The 27886-nt window shown below is 41.9% G+C and overlaps 1 protein-coding gene across 4 annotated transcripts in view; it reads left to right on the forward strand.

Moving 5' to 3' along the window:
• LOC116988365 (phosphatase and actin regulator 1-like) overlaps positions 1-27886 on the forward strand; it is a 113827-nt gene that overhangs the window by 22968 nt on the left and 62973 nt on the right. For 3 of the 4 annotated variants that reach the window (XM_033045009.1, XM_033045008.1, XM_033045011.1), the window contains exon 2: positions 7864-7946. The exons of the other annotated variant lie outside the window; for it this stretch is intronic. In XM_033045009.1, coding sequence (XP_032900900.1) covers positions 7871-7946 — 76 coding nt within the window. In that variant the 5' untranslated portion in view covers positions 7864-7870. The remainder of the gene's footprint in view (positions 1-7863; positions 7947-27886) is intronic. 4 annotated transcript variants of the gene reach the window in all.

Consider the following 27886-nt stretch of genomic DNA (forward strand, 5'->3'; position numbering starts at 1 on the left):
GAAAGAAAGTACTAGTATTTACAGTCATAAAGAACAGAAACAGGCCCTTCTTCCCACTGAGTCTGCTCTGATCATCAACCACGCTTTTATACTAATCCTTCATTAAGGCCATTTGTATTCTCTTCACATTCTCATAGTTGAGTAGTGGACGGCACAGCTGGTAGAGCTACTACCTCATGGTGCCAGAGATCCGGGTTCGATCCTGACCTCCTCTGTGTAGAGTTTGCTTGCTCCCTCTGCGGTGGGTTTCCTCCAGGTGCTCCGGTCTCATTCCATATCCCAAAGACGTGCGGGTTTGTGGGTTAATCTGACTTTGTAAATTGCTCATAATGTGTAGGGAGTGGATGAGAAAGTGTGATAACAGAACTAGTGTGTGAACCGGCGATCGATGGTCGGTGAGGACTTGGTGTGCCGAAGGGCCTGTTTCCATGCTGTATCTCTAAACATTCTCATCAACTACCCACAGATTCTACTACTTTATACACTCTTGGGAAAATTTACCATGACCAATTTAATATACCAACCTACACGCAAGTCTTTGGGATATTGGAAGAAACCAGGGAATCAGGAGGAAAACCACCCAGTTACAGGGAGAACTTGAAGACTCCACTCCGACAGCACATGTTAATTGTCTCCAAGGCACATACACTCGTACAATGTTTCTGAATTTCATCTGCAAAGTAATTAAAATACCAGTACTGTAAGGATTTTCTGAGACACAATATTGTGGTGGGCATCAGTGCGGTACAGCTGCTCCAACAACCTGCTGTGTAGTATTGTGTTGGAGCAGCTGTACCGCACTGATGCCCACCACAATATTGTGTCTCAGAAAATCCTTACAGTACTGGTATTTTAATTACTTTGCAGATGAAATTCAGAAACATTGTACGAGTGTATGTGCCTTGGAGACAATTAACATTGGGAATCCTTCAATGTGATATTGGCACATGGGGGAACTACTTTCACTTGAGTTGAGAACTTGGGCATTCAGGGGTTTGGCCCCATCATGATGTTTAGAAAGGTACTGAGGTAATGCTTCACTGTTCAGATGAGCTTAAGTCCTATGGTTCTACTTGGAAAGAACTGAGAACAGTATCTCTTGGGCAGGATTTCTTCCTGAACCAGTTTTAGTTATAAACAGATTTATGTTGAAGGTGCCCTGACCCCAAAACGTCACCCATTCTTTTTCTCCAGAGTTGCTGCCTGACCCGCTGAGCTACTCCAGCACTGTGTCTATCTTTGGTATAAACCAGCATCTGTAGTTCTTTGTTTATACATGTCATCTATCACATTGGTGTTTATGGGATTTAACACTCCTGTCTGCTTATGTTACTGCCATGCCTACATTAAAGAGAAGTTTTAAATTGGATATGTCACACTCGGTGACATGCTGAGGTCATTTAAATTGCTCCAGAAATGCAAGTCTCTATTTCTATCTTCAATGTCCATCTGTATACCTGACAGATAAAGGACATTTCAGTTGAAGGATTATGGGAGTGACTTTTCCTGAAGTTTGTCTGAATTAAACCCTCAGCCTTAAAATAAAAGAGAAGACAGAGACACAAAATGCTGGCGTAACTTAGCGGGACAGGCAGCATATCTGGAGAGAAGGAATGGGTGACGTTTCGGGTTGAGACTCTTCTTCAGATTCTTAAAATAATGTTCTTTCTGATTGAAAGCCATCAGCTGAGCAGATCTAATGCAGTGAAAGTTAGGTTTCCGATTGTTTATTACCGCTGTTAAAGAATATTTAGAAAGCATGTGCATTAGCCCCATTCTCTGTGCAAGCTGCTTGGATGCTAGTTGAAACCGAAGATAGACGCAAAATGCTTGAATGCAAACAGCTAACAATGACCTGTTTCCTTTATCATTGTTACTTTTTTGCATATCTTTCAATCATTTGTTCTTCATCTCTACATCACCGTCTATATCTCTCATTTCTCTTTCCTCTGACTCTTAGTCTGAAGAAGGGTCTCAACCTAAAACATCATCCATTCCTTTTCTCCAGAGATGCTACCTGTCCTGCTGAGTTATTCCAGCATGATGTGTCTATCTTTGATTCAAGGGAATGTTTGGCCTGCACCTGCTTGTATTTCTTACATTACCTTTCCCTTAAAAGAAAACATTAGATCTACGACATATTAGGCTTGAGAGTACCTCGAGAGTACTTGTGCTGTAGAGCCAGACTGATAGTATTTTGTTATTTGTAGCCTTCAGCCCAATGGTATGAACATTGAATTCTCCAATTTTAGGTTACCTCTAACTCTAACTAACCCCTCCCCTGTGCCCCATGTGGACTCCCATCTATTTCTTCTAATCCCCCCTCTTGCTACATTCCTCCTTCTAGCACACATTGATCTCTTCATTTCTGTCTCACACTACCTGCTTTTACCTCTGGCCTTTGTTCCATGCATGTGCCTATCAATACACCCACGCCTGTATCCACTTATAACCTGCTGCGCTATGTCCTGCTTTCCCTGTTCCAGGTTTCTTCACCCCCCACACACCTTCCCTCCTGTGCAATACAAGCAGTCTGAAGAAGGGTCTCAACCCAAAATGTCACCTATTCTTGTTCTCCAGAGAGTCGGGTAATTTCAAACATCTCGCTCTGCTTGGAGCTTGTTATTAACAATAATTAAGTTTCTGAATCTGTTTATCCTTCTTGTCCCTTCTCAATATTGTTCCCCTCTCTTCTCATTTCCTCTTCTCTGCATTTTTTCTCAGGCACACAACTTTTCTCCTTCTTGCTTTTTTCACCTTCCTTTCTTTTCTCACCTTCCTTTCTTTTCTCACCTGCCTTTCTATTCACCCCTTGTTCTCCCATTCCATTATTTCTCCCTTTCCTTCTCTTTCTGTCTTCTTTCTTGCTTGTCTCTCTCTCCTTTCTCCTTTTATTTGCTTCATTTAAAATACTTTATGATACTTAATTATAAAAACTATTAGATTCTGAATTTCTCTTCCAGAAGAGTGTACATTGTTCTCAGCCCCTCTGGAGAGAAGAGCATTGAATTGCAGAATCTGAACACTTTCCACTGAAAAATAATTCCACTAACTTCATTCTGAAGAAGCCTGTATATTTACATAGACATCTGTGAGGAGGAGTCGACACAGGAAGTACAGTGCAGTTGCAAGTTAAAAATAAAAATGCACAAATGCTGGGAAGACATGGTAAATCCATTACTGTGTAAAAGAAGGTGGCAAGTTGAGTTATTTTTGTTTATACAATCGAAGATGTTTTAGCAACCTACCCAAAAGATAAGGGAGGTCATTGAGCCTCTGATCCGACAAACCTTTGCCTCAGCTAATACAAGTTGAATCCATCTTCACTTGAGAGATTGTGCTGAAATTCAATATGATATTGTTTGTGCCCCTGCAATATAGATATACACAAAATGCTGGAATAACTCAACGGGATAGGCAGCATCTCTGGAGCGAAGGAATGGGTGGTGTTTTGTGTCGAGACCCTTCTTTAGACTGAGAGTCGGAGAGTGGGGGACTAGAGATTTGGAAGGGTAGATCAACGCAGACGATGATCAAGGAAATGTAGAATGGTTTGCTGTAAGCTGAGGCGAAAATGACAATCAGTAAAATTAATCGGGAGGACAGTGAAACAGTGTGGGGGAGGGATATGTTGCTTAAGTGCATTAAAATTAGAATTAAAATTGAAGATTTTTTTTTTTTTAAGCCCTTTTAGCCAGCGCCTTTAAAGCTGCGTCATATATTCTACAAGCAGCAGTGGTCAATAATCATTGATCTGACCAAAGAGCAGAATTAGGAAATCTGTTGGAAATCCAGACATAGATAAGCAAACTTTATTTTTCACCCTCCTGACTTCCTCTGTCATACACCAAGCCTCTGGCTGTGTTGTGGAAGAGCCTGTGAGCCATACATCACCTCAAAATAAGCTTTTATTGCAGGAAAGAAAGTACCCAGCTTCTGCTTTCACAGTTTGCATGACAATGGGTTGCGAACTTCCCATCTCTCTTCAGATACTGAATTGACTAATGCTTGTTGGATTTAGTCTGAAGAAGGGTCTTGACCCAAAAACACACCTATTCCTTCTTTCCAGATGCTGCCTGCCGCGCTGAGTTACTCCAGCTTTTTGTGTCTATCTTGGTCAGACTGAATGCCCAGGTTTTATTCCTGGCCTCCAGTGAAGTTCTAGATTTCAGCTGCAACACAACATTTGTCCTTTGGCTAAATCAACTAGGCTTCACTCTCCAAATCACAATCTAGCAAGCTATCTTTGGAGGAATAATGTCAATGTAAAAATTAAGGGAGAGTTTGGCCTCAGGTTTGGGATAGCTTTGCCGTAAAGAATCATAATTAGGTTTATGTATGAGGAATGGTGACATTTGGCATTAATTAACATGCACGATCAATGTCAAAGGAAGAGAAGGCTGTAAAAGCAAAGCCTGCACATGGTATATTCTGATCTTTTGTTTCCTCTGCAAAATAATAGATATTGCAACGTTTTCACTTCATGCTTTCACTGAAGACAAAGAAATGTCTAATCCAAAGCTTGCATTCCAGCCATTGCATTATTAATGCCACTTTGTGTGGTCTAAAACGGGCAATTACGCAATTAGTCTGAGGTAGGCACAGTAACCAGGAGTGAAGGGTTTGACCCGAAACGGCACCCATTCCTTCTCTCCAGAGGTGCTGCCTGTCCTGCTGAGTTACTCCAGCGTTTTGTGTCTATCTGTGATTTTTCTCCATTTGCTAGGAATTAAGATGCGGGATGGAAATAGTCTGTCACTGTAATGCTCAATTGAATGCCACAGACTACAGATGCATTTGTACAGACAGCTTACTTGTTCTCTCAACACACCAATGGCTTCTGCTCAGCAGAACTTAAATGTGTTTTTGTTTCTTCATATGTATCACTGCAGAACCTCAAGCTAGTCTGCATGACTCACTGCTGAATTAAATTGAACACTTCATCCCTTATTTAGGTTTCAAGGTGACATTCCCACTGAAGACCTTTCCATTAAACAGTGGTATGTAATTGGGTTGTAGTTGGAATAGTTTTTCTTCTCTTTTTTGCCATCACTCATCCCTCGAAAGCAGCAAACCATGCAGTTTTCATTGGGAAAATTCTCTTTGCTCAGACTGTCATTCTTTTGGTTGGATCATACGATGGGTTCCCATTTGCTCTCACACATTTTGATACCTCCTCGTGCTTCGGGATTGATGATCTGCAGTTTGAAAATGTGTACCATGGGTTCATTGAAGTAAGAAGCCATGAGGAACCATTGGGTGCTTCTGAGTTGCATGACTTATCATCAGAACTATTACCTGGGAATCAATGCTTCTTGCAGATAAACTTATATCCTTGGGTGTAGACTTTCCAAAGGAGGTTATTGAATGGGGATCAAGAGCTTTGATTACCACAGTTTTGGTTATCAAAAATAATTTCTGTAACATTGTAGAATTAACACTACCTCTAAGCGTTTAGGTTTCTGGCCCTTCAATATTATTGAAGAAGAGTCATAAGTTCTGTTCTAGGAGCAGAATTCAATCATGGCTGATCTCTTTCCCTCTCAATTCCATTCTCCTGCTTTCTCCCCATAAGTCCTCGCTTGCTCGCTCGTGACAGACAACGTTGTGCCATCGCTTTGCCACAGCCAGTGCCACGTCTGTGCCTCTACGGAGATCGTCCACAGTGCATGCCTCTCCGCCGCAAGTCAGTAGGTGGGCCATTGTACCTCTCCACAGTTGCACTTGTCAGAGTTTGAGAGCCCCACTTCTTCAGGTTGAGTCCGCAACCTCCCACTCTAGTGCGGAGATGGTTTAGGGCTTTCCAGGTACAGTAGTATAAGGCAGGTGGTGTCCTGGTGCCATCTGTTGTTTGGTGCCATAAGCCCTGAAACCTTACCAATCAAGAATCTGTCAATCTCTTCCTTAAAAATATCCATTGACTTTGCCTCCATTCATTGCTGTCTGTGGCAATGAATCCCACAGATTCACCACCCTCTGCCTCAGAAATGTCTCCTCATCTCCTTTCTAAAGGTACGACCTTTTATTCTGAGGCTATGGCTTCTGATCATAGAAACATCCTCTCCACATTCACTCTATCCAGGCCTTTCACTATTCTGTAAGCTTCAATTAGGTTCCCCCTCATCCTTCTAAACTCCAGTCTTCAAATGTTCACCAACTTAAAACGTCGTAAGTCCATTTCCCTCCACAGATGCTCCCGTGCCTCATGACTCCCTCAAGCAGTTTAAAAAAAAAAATTGATGCTAGTATTTAAAAACAAAACTATGTGCATTCTGATAAAGTTCCTGTGGAAATATTCCTGGATCGTTTTCAAGTTAAAATTAGAATTAATGTTTCTGTAAACAGGAAATAACACAAGTCTGACTTATTCAAAAATGGTAGTGTGTTAAAGTCAAACTGACACTGATTGCATGAGTGACGTGTCTTTAATTGCTTCCTGTTCAAAACGCACTTCTTCCATAATGGTTGGGAAAGGAACAATGGTTCAAGTGGCTTCATCCCTGTTACCCTACATAAATGTTCATCAGTCATAGTCATGGAGTTGTACAGTGGAGAAAATGGGTCCTTAGGCCCACCTTCTCCTGCCGAACTTATTGCTGAACTGCCCAAATCCCATTTACCTGCATTTTAAGTATGGAACTTTTCATGCGTGATCACATGCCTGATCAAATGTCGCTTAAATGTCGTGATTGTATCTGATTCCACCTCCTGTGTCAGCGCCTTCTAGAAATCATCCACTCTCTGCTCACAACAAAGCTTTCTCCTCAAATCCCCTCTGAAGGAACTCTCGTCTCAAAAATATGCTGCCTTATTTTTGATGCTCCTAACATGGGATAAAGATCCTCCCACATGGGAGTGGTCAATAAGGTTCGGGGCCCATGGGATCTGGGGAGATTTGATAAACTGGATCCAAAATTAACGACCATAGGAGACTGGATGTTTTAGAGATTGGATGCCTGTTGTGAGTACTACATGAAGATTGATGGTGTAGTGGTTTGTGTAGAGAGTGGCCTTAAGCAATGGAGTGATTTGGGTATGTTGGTGAAGTGGGCTGTTAAACGGCAGATGGAAATCGATCCAGATAACTGTAAGATGCTGCATTTTGGGGGTACTTATGAGGCTAGGGTGTATACCATGAATTGTTAGGGAAGCATTGATGAACAGCAACTCTGATTAAAATGATAATATTTACTGATGAAGCCAAATCTTAACAAAATATAAAGTTTTGACCACTTTCATGTGGTTTCAATTTTGTTTGCAAGCATAAATTGGAACAGATGGAATCTATACGAGCCTGTGCCATTGATCCTACAACTTGTCAAGTTTCCTGCCCGATTCACCCAGAGTGTTTGCTTCCTTTAAAACCCAAAAATCTGTAATGGCCTGTAATGGCCACGCGGTCACTGGGTGAGCGTGCAAACTGCGTACAGACAATCCCCATAGTCAGGTTCAAACCCTGATCTCATGTGCCGTAGGGCAACAACTCTACCGCTGTGTCACTGTGCTGCCATACTATTGGTAGTATTGATGCACGGTGAAGTGGGCAACTGGGGCTATCTTATGAAGGAGTGATTGCAATTAGTATTTAAATAAACCTGCATTTGCAACTATAACACAATTCAAGTAAAATGTTTTGCCTGAGTTTGGAAATGCAATATGCAGGTTTGTTGCTTTTCTTCACACAGTCATGAAGCAATTTCAAAGTGTACAAAACCAAAATGTCCAGACGCTGGAAGTCTAAAACAGATACACACAATTGCTGGAATTACTCAGCGGGTGGGCTAGCATCTGTGGCAAGCAGTTTTATGCCAAACATGATGGAAAAATCAGCCTAAAGTAGGAAATGTCTTTCTGACTCTACAGATGCTGCATGTTTCCAAGCAGGAGGAAACTGAAAGTCTTGGATGGGGGACTGAGGGCACGGTCGAAGAGGTTTCTGAAAGCAGGTAGGGCGATGGGAACTGGAGGAACACAATTAAAGAAAGATGGCCACTGTTTGTAGCTTAGTGCGAGGAAGATTATGTGTATTCCAGGAGCATGTTACATGTGCAGGGTGCAGGCTATGAGTTAGCTCAAAGTAAAATGGGCCAAGGGCAATGGGAAAGTTTAAAAATAGGAGAAACTGTTTTGAATCTATTGTAATAGAGCAAGGGTAGCTGGGTGTACATTGTTGGGAGGGATAGAAGTATGGGGGTTCATAACGGTGTGAGTTATGGCTGAAGAATTACTAATGGACAATTTATACAAAGAACAGAATAGAGCATCAGAAAAGTCACATACTTTACATTGTCTTGCAGTGTGTTTGTTTATAAAAGTGATTCTTGTTTGGCTGACCTGACTTTAAATTTCTGACTGAATCTTCCCTGATGTCAGTAGAGGTTGATCCGTAAAGATCAACCGTGAGACTTGCATTGAGCAGATCCAAGAAAGGGCAACTCCCTGTTCCTAGAATCTTAACAACCATATCAATTAAAGCAAAATGTTATCTCTGTTTGCTTCGTTGTCACCTTCTCCAAGCTAACAATGATCTTTTCTACAATATTTCCTCAATCACCATCTCCTTTGATATATCGTTTTCACACATTATCCTTCCATATCTCTGGGTCTCCTCTCCCCTGACTCTCAGTCTGAAGAAATCACACATTCTTTCTATCCAGAGATGCTGCCTGTCCCGCTGAGTTATTCCAGCATTTTGTGTCTATCTTTGGTGTAAACCAGCATCTGCAGTTCATTCCTACACTGTTCTCCTGCCTTAACTGCTTAAGGATATAATATTTAAATTAATTCAAAGTTAGTCATTCATGGAATGTTGGCTTCACTGCCAAAATTAAAATTTACTGACCATCCTTAATTACACACAAACGTTGGTTGTGAGCTGCCTCTTGGAGTTGTTATGGCAATCCCACTGTTTCATCAAAGTAGGGAGGTTTTGATCAAGCAGTAATGAAGACATGTGATGTGTTTCCAAGTTAGAGTGATAGATGACTTTGACATGTATCTCTGAGGTGTTCCCATGCATGAGCTTTCTTTGTCCCATCTTTAGTGGAGCCTAAATTTGCCCTTGGTTAACTTTCCTGCAATTTCTAGCAAAAGCAAAGCCTCGGTTGTCAATTTTCCTTTTTCTAGCCCCTGGTTGGATCCCTCGCACACATTCCAACCAATGCTGTCTAGCACACCAGCGGGGAGATGAACCTGGAGTGTGTTTTTTTAACATGTGTAGCAGAGTCCAGAGCATTTATCAATTTGTCCTCAGAGTCAGTTTTGTGTTGGTCATGATGTTGACTGGTAAGTTGCTTTGGGCCCCTTCTCAGTTTAGGTGCAGGCTTCCTGGTGGTTTGATCATAGTTATTCTTGATGATGCTTTCCATCTCCAGACGTAGCTTCAGAAGAGTTGCACTTCCACACTGCCGAAGTTGCAGTTCCCAATTCCATGTATTATCTGGCAAGGTGCCTGCTCAATCTTGGGTAGACGTGGTAACCGAAAAGACACTTACCTAGAACATGGTTAGCTGTTCAATTTTTAATGGGATGTGATTAGTCATTTGCTTTTGTTAATTATGATGATTGATGCAACATTGAACATATACCTCTATCACCAAACCAATTATATTAATTTGGAGTAAAGTTGCCTTGTTTTGATTTAAGATGTTTCCAAGCGTTTTTTGTTTTTTTTGGTGGAACATTTCTGATCACATTTTGTACGGTTGATTGGGGCTCGGGATGCCTACAGCATGATCTTGTATTAACTTGGTTACTGTGAGATAAGAGGAGACGTTTGGCTGTTGGTTAGTGCTTTCAAGCTTTACATGGTTTCTTGTCTCCGAAACATGTTAAAACATGAAGCTGCAAGAAAGGCAGGAATTCAAAGCAGTGGATTTATCTACAGAATCATTTGTTTGTATGGCAAGCAGAAACTTGCTGCAGAATGGATAATGTTTTATGTTTTCCCTTTCGCCCAGTGCTTTTAGTAATTTAGTACTTAGTGCATTTAAGTAATACAGTGAATATTGTTACCATTAGCTTAAATTGTAACCTGGATAGATTTTTAATTTGGATTTTGTTTCTCATTGATTTGGATTAATGTATACCACATTCCCAAATGCATACAGGATACTAGAGAAGGTATAAAATAAGTTTTGCAAGAATGAGATTATATATGAAAGACGGCGTTGTTGAGAGAGGTAGTGTCTTTTCCTAACCAAGCAGAAGGCTGAGGGGTGTGGTCTTTTAAGCAGAGGCTGGATGTGAGAGAAGGTGTTTCACTTGTGAGGGGAGAGCGAGTAGAATAGGAGGAAGAGTGTAAAACTAGAGGCCATGCATATAACGTTTACATTTATCACTTACAGATAGAAGAAGGAATTCAGCATCAACTCCTCTAACCTATGTGTAGCAAAATCAAAGGTTAATTGAGTTAAAGCATGTTTATGAAGGGAAATAAGATGTTATGAAGACGCAAGGAACTGCAGATGCTGGTTTATAAAATAATGTGTGGAGTAGCACAGTCGGTCAGGCAGCCTTGCTGGAGAACATGAAAAGGCGATGTTTCGAGTCAGATCCTTTCTTCATACTGGTAAAAAGATAGATTCAGCCGATAGACTTTCCCTTGTGATGGAGATGGAGAGATCAAGAAAGGGGAGAGAGGTATCAGAGATAGTCCCAGTAAATTAGTCCCAGTCTGAAGAAGGGTCCCAACCTGAATTGGCACCTATCCATGTTCTCCAGAGATGCTGCCTGATCCTCTGAGTTATTCCAGCATTTTGTGGCTTAAGGTGTTATGACAAAGGAATGATTAAGATAGATAGATAGATAGATAGATAGATCCTTTATTGTCATTCAGACCTTACGGTCTGAACGAAATGATGTTGCCTGCAGTCCTACACAGAATCAATAATAACAAAACGTACAATAAACACAAATTAAACATCCACCGCAGTGAGTTCACCAAGCACATCCTCACTGTGATGGAGGCAAAGTCTTAGTCTCCGTCTCTTCCCTCCTTGTTCTCCCTCTGCGCTGAGGCGATCGATCCAGGCCGAAGATGCCGCTCTCCAGTCCAGCGGACCTCCGTGGTGATGTCGCCGCCACCGAAAGCCGGAACGCCGTCTCCGCCACAGCATCAGCTCCGGGCCGCTGCCCCAGCTCCAGGTCCCGCAGTCTCCGCTCCAGGCCGCCGCCCCAGCTCCAGGTCCCGCAGTCTCCGCTCCTTGCCGCCGCCCCAGCTCCAGGCCGCCGCCCCAGCTCCAGGTCCCGCAGTCTCCGCTCCAGGCCGCCGCCCCAGCTCCAGGTCCCGCAGTCTCCGCTCCGGGCCGCCGCCCCAGCTCCGGGAAATAGGAAACTGAAGGGCTTAGAAGAAAAATCTGGAGGAGGAGGCACAAATGAAGCGTGAACCATTTGATCTAAATGCCCTGTTTGGCACCATACATTTTATGCGATGATTTGAGATGTTGATTATACCAGTCTTCTGAGATGCCCTTGGCTGTTATGCTTCCTGACCCTTATCTATTTCCAACGACAATTTTTGTCAAACTTGCAAATATGCCTGTGAAAACTGATGGTGAATGTGGGGCTCAGGGCAGTTTCATTGTATGAATCATTTGTGCTCAATTTTTAATAAAACATTTTATTTGTTTTTCACATCCTGAAAAAATGGATCAGATTGGAATTTTGGCAGTGTTTCAGGCAGCTGTGCTGTGTTGCCTCAGACGTGGGCTGGTACTTATCACTAATTTCGACGGTGCGTAATAAAAACTGACAACACAAAATCCTGAATTGGTACTTACTGTGCCCTGCATTATATTAATGACGATGGTAGTGATGTTCATATGGTGTATTTGAAAAAGTATATGTTCATGATAATCATAAGATTATAATTGCTTTTAATTGTATGACTGACCTGGCCAGTGAAATTCCTCGTATGTTGCAAAACATACATAGCAAATAAAATCTGATTCTGATTCTGATAAGTGATAGGAGTAGAATTAGGCCATTTGTCCCATCAAGTCTATTCCACCATTCAATCATGGCTGATCAATCTCTCCCTCCTAACCCCATTCTCCTGCCTTCTTCCCATAACCTCTGACACTATCTATCTATCTCTGCCTTAATTATATCCACTAACTTTGCCTGCACAGCCTTCTGTAGCAAAAAAAAGATCCTCAGATTCACCACCCTCTGACTAAAGAAATTCCTCTTCATCTTCCTAAAAGAACATCCTTTAAATCTGAGGCACTGACCTCTCGTCCTAGAGCTAGACTCTCCCACGTGGAAACATCCTCTCCACATCCAAGCCTTTCACTATCCTGTACGTTTCAATGAGGTCCCCTCTCATTCTTCTAAACTCCAGCCCATGGCCCAGAGCTGCCAAATGCTTATCATATGTTAACCTCCTCATTCCTGGGATAATTCTGGTAAACCACCACTGGACCCTCTCCAGAGCCAGCACATCTTTCATCGGATACGGTGCCCAAAACTGCTCACAATTTGCTAATGCCACAATAGGAAGAGTTTCCTAAGGTCTGTGGTAAGTAAGGTGCCAGGGATAGGAGTAGAGATTTGACATTAATGCCAGGCACACTCGTAGCTATTATCCTGCTGCACCACTAATATGTCCCTGAATCCTTGTGGCTAAAATTTGAGAGGAAACCTGGTGTAGTACCAGATGTCACTGAGGGGAGGGAGGCATAGCATCACTGGATCTTTACAGACCACTTGACTTTTGAAGGGGCAAGAAAACTAAATTTGAAACAGCCCAACTGGTGTGGATATAAAAGATCCAGTGGTGTTATACCCCCTCTCCTCAGTGACATCTGATACTGGATTGCCTCATTTGTTGCATATGGGTTTGGCTGTCTCAAGATCACTTGTTCTATAAGTGTTGTATGTGATGTATTTAGATGAAGTTACCATCCTTCAGGTATAAATGTAGCGATGTTTTTAATTCCAACTTTGCAGGTAAGGCATTAAATGGCAGTCCTCTGCTTTCATCGCGCCACTGCAAAGAGGCACATTATTATTTTGATCAGATTTATCCCTCGAGGAAAATAGCTTGTCTTTTCACATTACTGTTTGTGGGACCTCACTGTGTGAAACTGGTATCCCATGTATCCTCATTATAACAGTGACTAGATCAAAGATATTTACTGGCTGTTTAAAGGCCATGTATAAAGGTAATGTGCAAATGCAAGTATTTTTTCTCTCCTGCTTGTGTTTAAGAGAGACGTATGCTTTGACTGCCTATCTACGATAAGAGTCACCCGTTCTGATCTTTGTTTCGTAGATGTTTAAGAGATGTGGATCAAGATTGGGGAAGATTCACATTTGCCATCTCTTTAAATATGACCATGCTGATCCTCCATTGCTGTTATGGGTTTGCTTTCTGCCCTTGTCTGGTAAGGGGCCAATATTCTGAACAATTCTCTTGTAGAATTGATTAAGCATCACAAACCTTTCATTTACAGGGCAAAGACTTCAACTCAAACTGTTTTTGAGTGCATCAAGTCACTGCTTGTAATTCCTGTAGGCTGTCAAATGACTCAAAATGTCACAATAACCTGCCCGCTACTGAAATATCTCCCTGCCTCTGCATTGAATCAACTGGCCTCTGTGTCAGCAGTAAGCATTGAGGTTCAGCGATCCAATAGTCTCTGCCCATTCACTAAATGTCTGAGCTTTTGCAGTCAGGAACACAGTGATCCTATTGTGCATTATGAGTTTGTAAAATAACAAAGGCTGATGCATTGTGACAACTCAGTGGCTAGATGTACATTTATGGTGACTTACAGAGCCACAAAAAAAAACAGCAACGTCCCAGGACTTGATTTTCCGAACAAATTGCGGCCAGAACATCAGCTGACGTTTTATAATTGGCCCTTGATTTTGGTTATCTGCACTGGTGAGGTTCAGAGTCTGTACTGATAATGCCTCTCAAAGTAAAGTAGTTTACTGACACTAAAGATGAACTTACTGATGGACCTGGAAATGTTATTTGCCTGCAGCAATGCTTTCAGGCATGGAGGCCAGTAGATGCATGAGAGTAGACCCAAAGTACAAACTCAGCGGGTCAGGCAGCATATCTGGAGAAAATGATTGGGTGAAGTTGCAGGTCAGACCCCTTCTTCAGACCATGCGTGTTATGGACGGTCCATCCCCTTCAATCTGAAGAGCAGAAACGAGGCAAGAGACATGAAAATGAATTGCTTAAAAATGGCAATTTTCACACCTTAAAACATTTGGCATCCACCAAATAATTTTGAAATATAATTACTTAATGTGGCTAATTCGCAGAAACCCCCCAAAAACTAGCAATGTGGTGATCAGGTAATTTGTTTTAGTAAAGTTAGCTAAGGAAAAAATATAGCCTGGAACATTGGCAATAAAAAAGTGTTTGCCAAAACAGTAGCATGGTGTCTTTCATGTCACATTGAAGAGTGGTCAAGGCCTCTGCTTAATGGTGCATACAAATGATTGCATCTGATAGTGAGCCAGTCCTTGAAATATGTGTACGAGTCTAAGGTGAAACTCAGAATTCCAATCTTCTGACTTGGATTGTGAAGCACCCCTCAGCTGGCAGAGATCTGAGTTGTCCCGAAGGTCGATCCCCAAAAGATGAAACCTAGTTCCTGTCGTGGAAGCTGGGAGAAGGGTTGACTGCCAAACTAAGAAATAAATGTCAAGTGAGAGCACAGACAAAGTCCACTGCCTGATTTACATCAAACCAACAACACGGCAAAAGCAGAAAATGCTGCTGCAATGGCGCAGTATTAGAGTTGTGCCTTACAGCACCAGAGACCCAGGTTCGATCCTGACCATGGAGGCTGTCTGTACGGAGCTTGTATGTTCTCCCTGTGGGTTTTCTCCGGAGGCGCCAGTTTCTTGACATCGGTTAAATTGTTTCTTGTGTGTAGGATAGTGTTAGTGTACGGGGTGATCGCTGATCGGCGCGATCTCGGTGGGCTGAAGGGCCTGTTTCTGTGGTTTATCTCTGAAGTCTGAATAAGAAACTGCAGAGATAGACACAAAATACTGGAGCCACTCAGCGGGACAAGCAGCATCTCTGGAGAGAAGAAATGGGTGACCCTACAGATGCTGGAATCTGGAGAATAAAGTGAACTATTGGAACAACAACTCAGCAGGTCAGGCAGCATCTGTGGAGCAAAATGGACAAATGACGTTTTGAAACTGGACCTGTCCAGAGTTCTTGAAGAAAGATTCCAACCTGAAATATTGTTGTAGAAACCTGGAACCGCAGACCCTACCCGAAACGTCACCCATTCCTTCTCTCCAGAGATGCTGCCTGCCCCGCTGAGTTACTCCAGCATTTTGTGTCTACCCTGGAGCCGCAGGTGCTGGTTTACAGAAATATAGTTGGTTCATTTCCCTCCATAGATGCTGCCTGCTGAACTCTTCCACGAGTTTGTTTTTGTTTAGAAATTTCTGGAAATGCTCAGCGGATGAGACAGCAGGAGCTGAAATGAAAACAGGTTCCACAGATACAGCCTGACCTGTTGTGTGTGTTGAGCATTTTCTATTCTTGTGTCGCATTTCCAGCATGTGTAGTTGTTTTTAATTTTCAAATCAGTTAAATAGCCACGATACTAATTAGATTGCTGGAATGCAGCACTGACTGGAAAAATTAAATCAGCAACGGCGTCTGTGCCCAATCTTTTGGATGATCAAGATGAGTTACACAACCTGCAAGATGTTCCACCAGGGGGTGTGATAAGTACACCATTTTTTTGAAGATTAAACTGGTGCAATGATGGACAGTGGGAGAAAAATTGTGACGGCTGAACGAGCAGGTCTTAGTTTGATATTCCAGTCATAATGCTGATATGGCTTGAATCCCTCAATAAAACATGGAGGGGGAGTAGACAGGAAAGGATTATTCTATTTAAAAGTGGGACAATTGGACTCGTACATTCAATCATTGGTAACATTTCTGGAGAGATTACATTTCATTCCTGTTGTAGAGATGTGGAATATTGCTTGTAAAAATGTGCTGACCTCGCAAACTAATCGTAAAAGGAAATTGGACAGCGCTTCGTGTTTGAGGGATTTAAACAAAAATCTCCAAGAGAGAAACAATGATTCCATTTAGCAAGGCACCCGAGTTGTTTCTATTTATCCCATGTAAAATAACTTGAGTCTCATTTATTTTTAAATACTGCACAAAGGGATCAAATCGGTCTTTGACTTTAAATTAAAAACAGAATATGTTGAAAATACGAAGGATAGATGGCATCACTGGGCTGGTGTACTGGGTTAACATTTCAGGTTGGTGAACTTTCAGCAGAAGTCTTTGCTTCAGCATGGTTTGTCAGGAAACTATATTAAACTGGCAAATGCGTGAACACATGGAACCAAAACAATACGTGCTGCGGGATCTCAGCGGGTCAGGCAGCGTTGATGCTGCCTGACCCGCTGAATTGTGTCAACATAGAGAACCAAATCACAGCTTTAATAGGTGGTGAGCAGGCTCCCCTAGTGGTTTACTATCCTGTAGTCACAGAATGCAATGGTTTCCTGTTAGATCTCTGGCATAGTTTTCAGATACCCTTGGCTTCGAAAACCGAGTTATGCATCTGGAAAGAGTTGAATGACCATCTGTATCTTGGAAATGAGAGATACATTTTGTTTTTGTCGCTTGACATCAATTGAGACTGTTTTCTGAAGACACCTTGCCAACGTGTGCTTGCACGTGCTGATCAGATTTATAATTCTCTATTTCTACAAGGAAGTTATCACCTGTCACTTAAATGTTAGAACAATAACATTCAAGCAAATTACGATTAAGTCACACCAAACATCAAACCAGCACATGCGTTTGTTGGGCAAATAAGATGTATATTGTCAGTTATAATCTTGACTGCTTGGTAATTACTTTGAGCTGTTCCATAATTTGCTTTGCACATGTTGAATTCCACTCGTGGCCTTATTTTTATTTTTTTTTAAGTTATTGGATTTGCACAGTGGCTCTTTAAACTTCCTGTTATATTGTGTATTACCTTTGGGCATTATTAATGAGGTGATTATTAATATGATGTCAGCACACTTCCCAGCTCCAAAACAAGCAATTTAAAATATACAATTTGATTCTGCACAGAAGTTAAAAAATATTGTGGTCTCTTGCATCTCCATCCTGTCTCTTAATGTAATCTTACTTTTCTATTCTAAGTATCTGATTGATTCTACTTCTGCTTTCCTTTCTATCATTCCTTTTTCTGAATCTGTCCTTCAATCTCATTGTTAACTCTTGCATCACATTAACCAAATGTAATTTTCCCTATTGTATCTCCCTTGCTTTTTGTTTTGAGCTACAAGATGAGAGAAAAACATCCTTACTGAGCTTGCTGAGTGATGCTCCATTCTCGACCACTGATCAAAAGATTTCTTGTGTAGCTCAAAGTTGTGTTGTATTTTCTTTCTTGTGTAAAGCTTCAATCCTATTCTGAGGTGGAACAGGCTGTGATGATGGAAGATTGAAGATTAATTAGCCCAGCGATTAATTTTTCTTCCACCGCTCCCTTTCTCATCCCTTCACTGAGAAACTCAGACCAGTTTCATATTCTTTCCAATGCCAAAATGGGGCAAATGTTTGGTCCAACTACTATTGGGGTTATGGTTCATAGCATTTTCATCTGATATAAGCTGCCTGAAAAGGAACGGCATCCAGTAATGATATTCAAAAATGACTCGGATCAGTAAATTTTTGAAAGGGAACATTATCCTAAACAAGAACTCATTCCAAATAAAACCTGAGAGAATATACAATTATATTTTTGTTAAAGGGAGACATAAAATACTGGAGTAACTGCGTGTCAAGCAGCATCTCGGGAGAAAAGGGATAGGTGATGTTTTTGGGTCGGGACCCTTCTTCAGACTGATTGTAGGTTGGGGTCGGGAATCTGGAAACCAGAAAAGACTAGGACATATCAGGGTAGACAAAAATGCTGCAGAAACCCAGCGGGTGAGGCAGCATCTATGGAGCGAAGGAAATAGGCAACGTTTTGGGCCGAAACCCTTCTTCAGAAGGATATATCAGGGCTGCCAGCAGATGACCTTAGGCAGGGTGATTCCCTGATAGGTACATTGTTGGCTAGGGATGGTGTGATCCAAAGAGGGATACATCGTTGCGGACTGTGGAATTAGTTAACCGAGTTTTAGTGGAAGAAGGAGGACAAGTAGGGAAGCAAGGGATGGGGAGCGTTTCTAGAAGTTACCTAAAATAATTTTGTGCACCCTTGGTTATAAAATAGAGTACAATAGAAATTTATGTAGACTAAAATACTTCATTGGGAATAGCAGCAACTATTAACAGCAAAATGTCCCATGGGTCTGCACAGTCATGATGAATTAAAATTCAGACTGAACCACTTAAGTTCCACTGAACCACTCCGTAGTAGGATAAATTGGGCAGTGAGGTAGTGTTCAAGAAAGACTGTGGTGAAAGAAGACTCCAGGGTATTAGAATGATGAGCCTAAATTCCCAAGACGCATTATGTCATTGTGCTATGTTATTTAATTTGTGCAATGGCAACTGTAAGAACCTTACTATTATAGTTATGCATTCTGGACTGAAGGATCAAGCAGCAATATTATATGATCATGATGATTTGTTCACTGAACCGTTTTACTGCATTGTCTGATTCTTGGTTAAGCACATTAGGCTTACCCAGATAACCTTTGCAGTGATCAGTAAAGGCTTGTATAAAGACCATTGTAAAGCTGTACCAAGCATATATATTGATTTGAAAAAAAAACAATATTTCGGCGTAACTCAGTGTCTGAGTTACTCTCGCAATTTTTAATGTAAAATCAGCATCTGCAGTTCCTTGTCAGCTGATCTACGTCGGTGAGACTAAGCGGAGGCTGGGTGATCGATTCGCCGAACATCTCCGCTCAGTCCGCAAGAACCTACCTAACCTCCCGGTGGCTCAGCACTTCAACTCCCCCTCCCATTCCCCGTCCGACCTCTCTGTCCTGGGTCTCCTCCATGGCCAGAGTGAGCAACACCGGAAATTGGAGGAACAGCACCTCATATTCCGCTTGGGGAGTCTGCATCCTGCGGGCATGAACATTGAATTCTCCCAATTTTGTTAGCCCTTGCTGTCTCCTCCCCTTCTTCGGCCCTCGGGCTGTCTCCTCCCATCCCTCAGCCCTCGGGCTCCTCCTCCCCTTTTCCTTTCTTCTCCCCGCCACCCCCCATCAGTCTGAAGAAGGGTTTCGGCCCGAAACGTTGCCTATTTCCTTCGCTCCATAGATGCTGCTGCACCCGCTGAGTTTCTCCAGCATTTTTGTGTATCTGCAGTTCCTTGTGTCTGATTGTCCAAATGACTGCTATTTGAATGGTTTGATGTTATCTACTTAACACCCCATAAAAATTGTAGTTTTTCTGTTATGACTTCATAGTTCAGTTTAGTTCAGTGTCACGTGTACTGAGGTACAGTGAAAAGCTTTTGTTGCATGCTGTCCAGTCAGCAGAAAAACAATACATGGTTATAATCGAGCCACTTACAGTGTATAGATACATGATAAGGGAATTACATTTAGGCCCATTCTTAGTCACAGGTGTGACTAAAAATATGAAAAATTGTGGAATACATTTCTAATTCTGAAAATATTACAGGTATATTGTTTCGTACTGTATATATGATTCTCTTTTTTTAAGTTTATCAAGTTAAATTGTTATGTTATGCTGACAATATATGTTTAGAGTCAGAGGTCAAATAAGACTGGTCATGTGTGTGACCTCGCACGGAGCATTTTTTCATAACTCAGTTTTATCTTACAAACTGAATTTTAAAAAGATAGAATGTTCATATCTTTAGCAGACAAGCATTATAGTTCTGTAGGTAGGAAAATAGCAATGAATAAGATTAATCTCTTACCAGAATCTTTTAATGTATTATTCTGTGATGACATCTGGTCACGTGTGTGACGTTTTGGTTCACTTTCCAAAGAATGGCCCTTTAGTGGAAAATAAAGTCAGCAAAGTCCGATCAAGGATAGTCCGAGGGCCACCAAACAGGTAGATAGTAGTTCAGCACTGCTCTCTGGTTGGGGTGGTAAGATTCAGTTGCCTGATAACTGCTGGGAAAAAACTGTCCCTGAATCTGGAGTTGTGCATTTTCACATCTCTAAACCTTTCGCCCGATGGGAGAGGGGAGAAGAGGGAGTGGCCAGGGTGTGACTTGTCCTTGATTATGTTGCTAGCCTTGCCGAGGCAGCATGAGGTATAAATGGAATCTATAGAAGGGAAGTTTGTTTGTGCGATGGTCTGGGCTGTGTCCAAAATTCGTTGCAATTTCTTGAGGTCTTGGGTGGAGTTGTTCCCAAACCAAGCTGTGATGCATTCTGATAAAATGCTTTCTATGGGGCATCTGTAGAAGTTGGTGATAGTTGTAGGGGACATGCCGAACTTCCAAAGCCTTCTAAGGAAGTTGAGGCGTGGTGTGCTTTCTTGGTCGTTGTTTCAGTCTGGGTGTTTCAAGAGAAGTGGTTGGTGATATTGACTCCTACGAATTTAAAGTTTTCAACCATCTCTACTTCGGCACCGTCAATGCAAACGGGTATGTGTACCGCTTCACTTCCTGGAGTCGATCACTATCTCCTTTGTCTTGCTGACATTGAGAGAAAAGTTGTTGTCTCGACACGAGGTTCTCGATCGCCTCTGTATACTCCGTCTCATTATTTCATATCTGGCCCACAATGGTGATGCTGTCTGCGAATCTGAAAATTGAAATGGATTTGTACATGGCTGCACAGTTGTGGGTGTACAAGGAGTAAAGAAGGGGGGCTGAGAATGCTTCCTTGCGGAGCCCCCATGTTGAGGATTATCATAGAGGATGATTTATCCACTATCCTTACTGATTAGGGTCTGCTGATCAGGAAGTCGAGGATCCAGTTGCAAAGATGAGTGCTGACACAAGCCCTGTGAGTTTGATGATAGGCTTGGATGGTATAATTGTATTCAAGGCAGAGTTGTTGTCTTCAAATAGGAGTCTGACGTAGGTGTCTCTCTTATCTAGGTGTTCTAGGGATGAGTGTAGGGCTAGGGTAATGCCATCGTCCGTGGACCTGTTGCGGGAGGCAAACTGCAGTGGGTCATGGCAGCTGGGTAGACTGGATTTAACGCGATCTATAACTAACCTGTCAAAATGGGTGGATGTCAAGGCTACTGGATGGTAATTGTTTAGGCATGAGGTCTTGCTTTTCTTCGGCACTGGAATGATGTGTCCTATTTCCATTAGCATTTTAGCAACCTAATTTTAACTCTTGTAAAGGTGACAGAAGAGACTGCAGATGCTTGAATCTTACGGAAAAACAAAGTGCTGGAGTAACTTGGCAACTTGGGCAGCATCTGCAGAAGGAATTGGCAGATGATGTTTCGGGTTGGGACCCTTCTTCGGACTGATGGAGCAGTGGGGAGAAAACTGGAAAAGCAGGGTGTATCAAAGCCTGGTAAGCGATTGGCAGATTGCTGGACTAAGTGACATATGTTAGTTGTAAAAAGGAGACACAAAGGTGTCAGATAAGGAAAGATGAGGAGGAGTGAAATGTAAAGCCATACAGAGAGATAAGGATGGAAGGTGAAGAAGCAGGATAACAAAGAAATATGGCACTGAGGGGTAGGAGATGAGCATATGATGAAAGGGAAATAAGCAGGGTGACTAGGGTGGTGGGAGAATGTGCACATGGAGGTGGAAAGAGGAGGGTGATGGGGGTGCATTTCAAGGACACCAAACTGGCTCTCAATTTCTCCGTATTCACCTCATCTGCTCGCAAGATGAGGTTTTTCACTGGGATATCCACGATGCCCTCTTGCTTTTTAAACGTGACTTCCCCGCTGCCATTGTGGATGGAGCCCTTACCTATGTCTCCTCTGTCCCACAATTCTGCTTTCCTCCGGCCTTATCTTTTTTGCTCTAATAAGAAGAACTTGCTGCACTTTCACAATCCTGAATCTATGTACTTTGGAAATATTGATTTGGGTTTAGGTTATGTGACTGGTTCGGTTTCTTGAAATATGAAGGCTATCTTAACTCTGCCTGGTGGCACTAAAGAAGATGTAAATAAAACTGGAAAAAAGGAAAGTTTAAAAACAAGATTGGCTGAATTTTTTTGTTGCAGGTGGCACATTTGATGTCATCTAGTGTATAACGGGTAAATAATTTCTCCTTTTGAAGGCTTATTTAATCTGACCTGTTTTAAACTCTCAAACGTCTGCTAATGTGAAGCTCAATTATACCCTGCAGTCGAAATCTATGAACAGAGCTGCTTTTATACATGTCAGATCGACATGGAAAATGTCGGGCCTGTTGTGAATAAATGCATGATGTTGTAAAGATGAATGGATTGTGAAAGGTTGAGGTTGATTCTCTAGCACAGCAGTGAAGCTGTTTGAAAGCTGTTTTAATTTGCAGTGTTTTTGTTGTCAGAGACTCTGTCTTGTCTGTAAATGCACAGTGAAAGACTAATAAGTATACTGGCATTTTATGAGTATAATTGGACTCGTGTTGGCAATCATCAATTAGATCATAGAGTCAGTCCTTAGTGATTGGCTCATATCATGGTAGGAGTAGAATTAGACCATTCGGCCCATCAGGTCTCCTCCTCCATTCAATCATGGCTGATCTATCTCTCCCTCCTAACCCCATTCTCCTGCCTTCTCCCCATAACCCCTGACACCTATACTAATCAAGAATCTAGTTATCTCTGCCTTCAAAATATGCATTGACTTGGCCTCCACAGCTTTTTGTGACCTTGAATTCCACAGATTCACCACCCATTTACTAAATAAATTCCTCCTCATCTTCTTCTTAAAGGAATGTCCTTTCATTCTGAGGCTATGACCTCTAGTCCTAGACTCTTTGACTGATGGAAACATCCTCTCCACATCCACTCTATCCAAGCCTTTCACTATTCGTTAAGTTTCAATGAGGTACCCCCGCATCCTTCTAAACTCCAGCGAGTAGATGTGTATGTACCACCCCAGAAAAATGAATCAGAGCATCCCATGCGGCAGTATGGCTGGTACACGGGGCTGTATATTTAATTTTTGTGTTTAGTTTCTTTGCTTGTGTTGATATGGGTTGTTGATGCTGAGAAATGGAACGCAGTCTCTTTTTTGGGGAGAACAGTGTTGGTATAAGCCACACATCAGCTGGCTTGGAGTGTGACCTCTATCTCCAACACCAACGAGTGCCTATGTTGAAACATACTTCTCAGTAGTTTCTTCCCAGCATGCTGCTTTTGCCTCTTGCGACTTTAAGTCTCAGCTGATAGTTTATGATGCTGTCCACCCTCAGATACAGTTTTCATCTTGCCTTAAGCAAAAAAAAGGTTGTTATGGGAGGAACCTAATAGGTCATGCATCATCTGTGAAGGGCTTCCTGTACAGATGCTGCCTGACCCGCTTGAGTTCTCTCCGTAGATCTCCTTTCTTTTGCTCCATCATCCAGCGTCAGCACCATCTCTGAGTCTTCATCTTAACTCAATCTAGAGTTCATGAGTATATATTTTTTTTAAACTAAAAATGCATGAATTTAGTCATCCCTGCTGTCTCTTCCATAATTTATTTGAATCTTTATTTTTGAAGTATTGCATTAATAGGTTGCCTCATCCGCTGCTTCTGAGAAGCACAATTGTTTGTATGACCTGTAATTAATATAATGCTTTTCAAAATCCCAAAGTATTTTGCAGACGGTCAAGTATTTTTGAGAAAGGTCAATGCTGCTTATAGTTAATTTGTGCGTGGGGAGGTCTTGCAAACTGAAATGCGATTATGATAATTAGATCTAGTTTTTTTTAAATAGCAATTCAGTCACAAATTATGTCCATGTCACCACAGCTAAGTCTTACTCAAAATAATGTTATGGGATTTTTATTTTGCTTGGCTTTTATTCGGTGAGAATGTGGACACTTCAGCATTTCATCTGAAAGTACCTCTCACTGTGTAGCATTTCTTCCGTAATGCATTATCTGCAACAGCTTTCGTGCTCAAATCTGTGATGAATTCACACCCTTATTATACCCACTGAGCCATAGCTGTCAATCTTTGTAATGGTGATAAACTGAGGCTGAAAATAGTGAAGAATATATTCTATGCCTTTTGAAATGCACACCAGAGTGAAATATTCTTTTTGTACTTTTTCCACTCTAATTCTTAATGATCAACTGTATGCGTTGTGAAGTAGTAGCTGGTGTACAAATGATATCTCACTTTAAAAAAAGTTATGCAGTGGTAACTTCTTCCACTTCTGCTTCCCCCCCCCACTGGACTAGAATATCCAGGATCCAAGCTGACAGGTTCAATAACAACGGTCATAATTGTCACTACCTTTATAGTCTCAGGATCCCAAATGCTTTGACATTGACCATCATGTCCCCATATCCCTTGACTCCACATGACCATTGTGGAGTCGAGGGATATGGGGAGAAGGCAGGCACGGGTTATTGATAGGGGACGATAAGCCATGATCACAATGAATGGCGGTGCTGGCTCAAATGGCGAATGGCCTTCTCCTGCACCTATTTTATATGTTTCTATCCTGAGTGAAACATGTCAGAATGGAAAGACATAGTTCCAGGAACAAAGAATTCAATGCATCTTCTGACAAACAGAACAGGAGTATTTTCTTCGTAGTGTGAGCTTTGCTATCAAGAATGTGTGCAGCTGCAATATTAACAATTGAATAAGTATCCTTGCGACCAACACATGATTAAAATGAACATTTCACTAAATTTGACGTTGAGCCTGCATGCTGTGCTCATCGGTGCATTTGGACTCAACACTGGAAGCCGCAAATCAAAATGGAAAATACTTGGGAACACTGAGCAGGCTGAGCAGCGTCTGTGGGAAGACAAATGGATTAACATTTCTGGTTGGAGAGTTGAACTGTTCCAGGTTTTGACCTATTGAAAGGTGATTGACCTGAAACGTTACGTCTTGACCTATTTTCACAAAAACTGCATGGCATTTTCTGCTTTTACTTCAGATTTACAGTCTGCTGTTTAGTTTAGAGGTACAGTGCAGAAAGAGGCCCTTCAGCCTACTGAGTCCGCAGCGACCAGCGATCCCCAGACATTAACGCCATCCTACACCCCAGGGATAATTTACATTTATACCAAGCCAATTAATCTACGAACCTGTACGTCTTTGGAGTGTGGGAGGAAACGGAAGATTTCGAGAGAAAACCCACGCAGATCACGGGGAGAAGGTACAAACTCCATAGAGACAAGCACCTGTAGTCAGGATCGAACCCGGGTCTCTGGCGATGTAAAGCGGCAACTCTACTGCTGCACCATCGTGCCGCCCTCGTTCTTGTTTTGATCTTCATTTTCAAAGTTCTACTCCAACTTTGAAAATTCCCTGGCCAGCATCCCATACTGATTCCCCTATCAACTTCCGAAAACACTCATCTGGAAAGGTATGATTGGCAAGGAGGAAGTGGAACTATTAACTGAAATAGAGCTATCCTCCAAGCAAAAATATTTGGAGCATTATCTTACAATAACCAACAACACGTTTCATTAATAAACCAGCACAAGATATCAGATCGAGACCACTGGCGCTTGTAAGTTTGTCATAAGCAAGAGATGACAAAGCTGCTCCTCATAACATACACCATGATGGATAAAGATAACCATTCTCTCCAAAACAAATGATATCTCTTGATAATGATAAAGGAAGTGGAAATTAAGCCACAATCAAATTTGCTGTTGAAAGGTCTCCACGGAGATAGCTCTCCTCAGACTTTGCAGCCAAACCAGATGACTCCCCAAACTGCAGGAGCCGCAGTGTGTCCATAGACTTTGGACTGCAGTGAATTCCACCACTATTAGTTTGTGAATAAACTCTTGGCTTCCTTTGCAAAACTGCGAGGACTGTTTCAAAATGACCAGGAGATCCTGGACCAAATTAACTAGAAATAAAAGATGTTCTTGAATTTGAAACTCCATCACACCTAAAAGGAAAATAACTGTCTCAGCAGGCGGCTCAGAACACAAGACCAATAGATAACGTGTTAATTAATATCAGGTAGTTGGTAGGATGTGTGCTGGACATGTGCATATTCTTCTGTGCTGAAAAGCCCCTGGTTCATGGAAACAATCTTACAAGTGAAATGGTGAGAACAACATCAACCACTGTAGACATGAGGAACTACAGGTCCTGGAATTTTGCGTAGAACACAGAGTGCTGGAGTAATTCAGCAGAGGGGCAGGCAGCATCTCTGGAGGACATGGATAGGTGATGTTTCGGGTTGGGATCCTTCTTCAGATCCGACCACTATGCGACCTTTTTCTTTTGATCCTTTAAACTTTTTGACTCTCAATTGAGACACATTTGGGTCGTCACGGTGGCGCGGCAGCAGAGTTGCTGCCTTACAGTGCCAGAGACCCGGGTTCAATCCTGACTAAGGGTGTTGTCTCTACGCATTTTGTACGTTCTCCCCATAACCGCGTGGTTTTCCCCAAGTGCTCCGATTTCCTCCCATACTCCAAAGACGGATAGGTTTTTAGGTTAATTGGCTTCATGCAAGCTGCCCATAGTGTGTAGCATAGGAGATCGCTGGTCGGCACAAACTTAGTGGGCGAAGTGCCTGTTTCCGCTGTATCTAATTAAAACATGGGGCAACAGTTTCAAATGGTGGGGGATTTTTTTGTGGCGTTTGATGAAGGAGTATTGGGCAGCGTCTGAAATTAGATTTTCATTAACAATATCAACCAATATAGGGCCCTGGAAGGGATGTTGGACGCTCAGCAGTTTAACAGGAATAGAATTAAGGGAGTAGATGTAAAAGTGTGTGCAGTGAGGCACAACAATGGCGTCAAACGCCACAAGAAGCAATGTGTCACCCACCCAGTTATTATTTATTTTTTGATTTGTTAATTAACAAGCTGCTGATCCTGAGAATCCAAGTGAAAATATTTTAAAAGGGATGACAAATGCATGCGTAAACATTGATGAACTTTTGCACGTCATTTGCGAAGAATGTTTTTGTACCCCACTCCCACACTAGGTGCTAACGATGGGCTGTTGAAAGATCAGCCATGCAATAATCCAGACTTGCTGGGGTTACAAAGATTGTTGGATTTTGGAAATAAAAGTTCCAGAAAGGGTTAATTCCATTTGTGTAATTTGAAACTGAGGTTGAGGACTTTTATAAATTGGCTTGTAGCTGGCACTCAACACTATTAGAAGGCACAGTAAAATACTGAAGGTAGTGGAAGTGGTGGTAGTGGGAGGCAGGGTATGTTGCTGTGTAATGATCAAGAGAGCAGACCATGTCATCCTAATACCTAGATCATAGTTTTAAGATGAGAGGGGAAAGATTTAACAGGAATCTTTTTAATACTTGCACATAGGTGTGTGGAAAAGGTTCAGTAGATCCTAATCTCGCTGATACAAACTAGCCTCCAATTGCAAATTTGACTCCAGTAATGCTGAAATTGGTTACTCATTGTAAGAAAAAAAAAATCCCTTTATGGAAATATTATGCAAAACAATTGTAGCTTGTTCTGCTCCAGATGATGTTAAATGAAAAGGAAATGGGTGAGGTTCTGAACAGTTTCCTATGCTCCAGTTTTACTGGGATATGGCGACCATTATGCATTTTGTGTTGAATGGTTGTTTTCTAGATATTTCAATGGTGTGTACAGTCCATAGAAAACGCCACAGTGTAACTTCGAACCACAAAACAAAGTAATCAACCCTGATCATGGAGTTCAGATTTTTTAAAAACTGCTATAGAAACGTGTATTGTTTTGGCCGACCATGTCCATGCTGATTATGAATTACCCATCTACACTCATCCTATTTACCAGCAATTAGCCTGTTGTTTTCTGTACCTCGGCAATCCAAGTCTTCATTCAGATACTTAATGTT

Source organism: Amblyraja radiata, chromosome 27 (genome assembly GCF_010909765.2).
Source record: "Amblyraja radiata isolate CabotCenter1 chromosome 27, sAmbRad1.1.pri, whole genome shotgun sequence".
NCBI classification, from domain to species: domain Eukaryota; kingdom Metazoa; phylum Chordata; class Chondrichthyes; order Rajiformes; family Rajidae; genus Amblyraja; species Amblyraja radiata.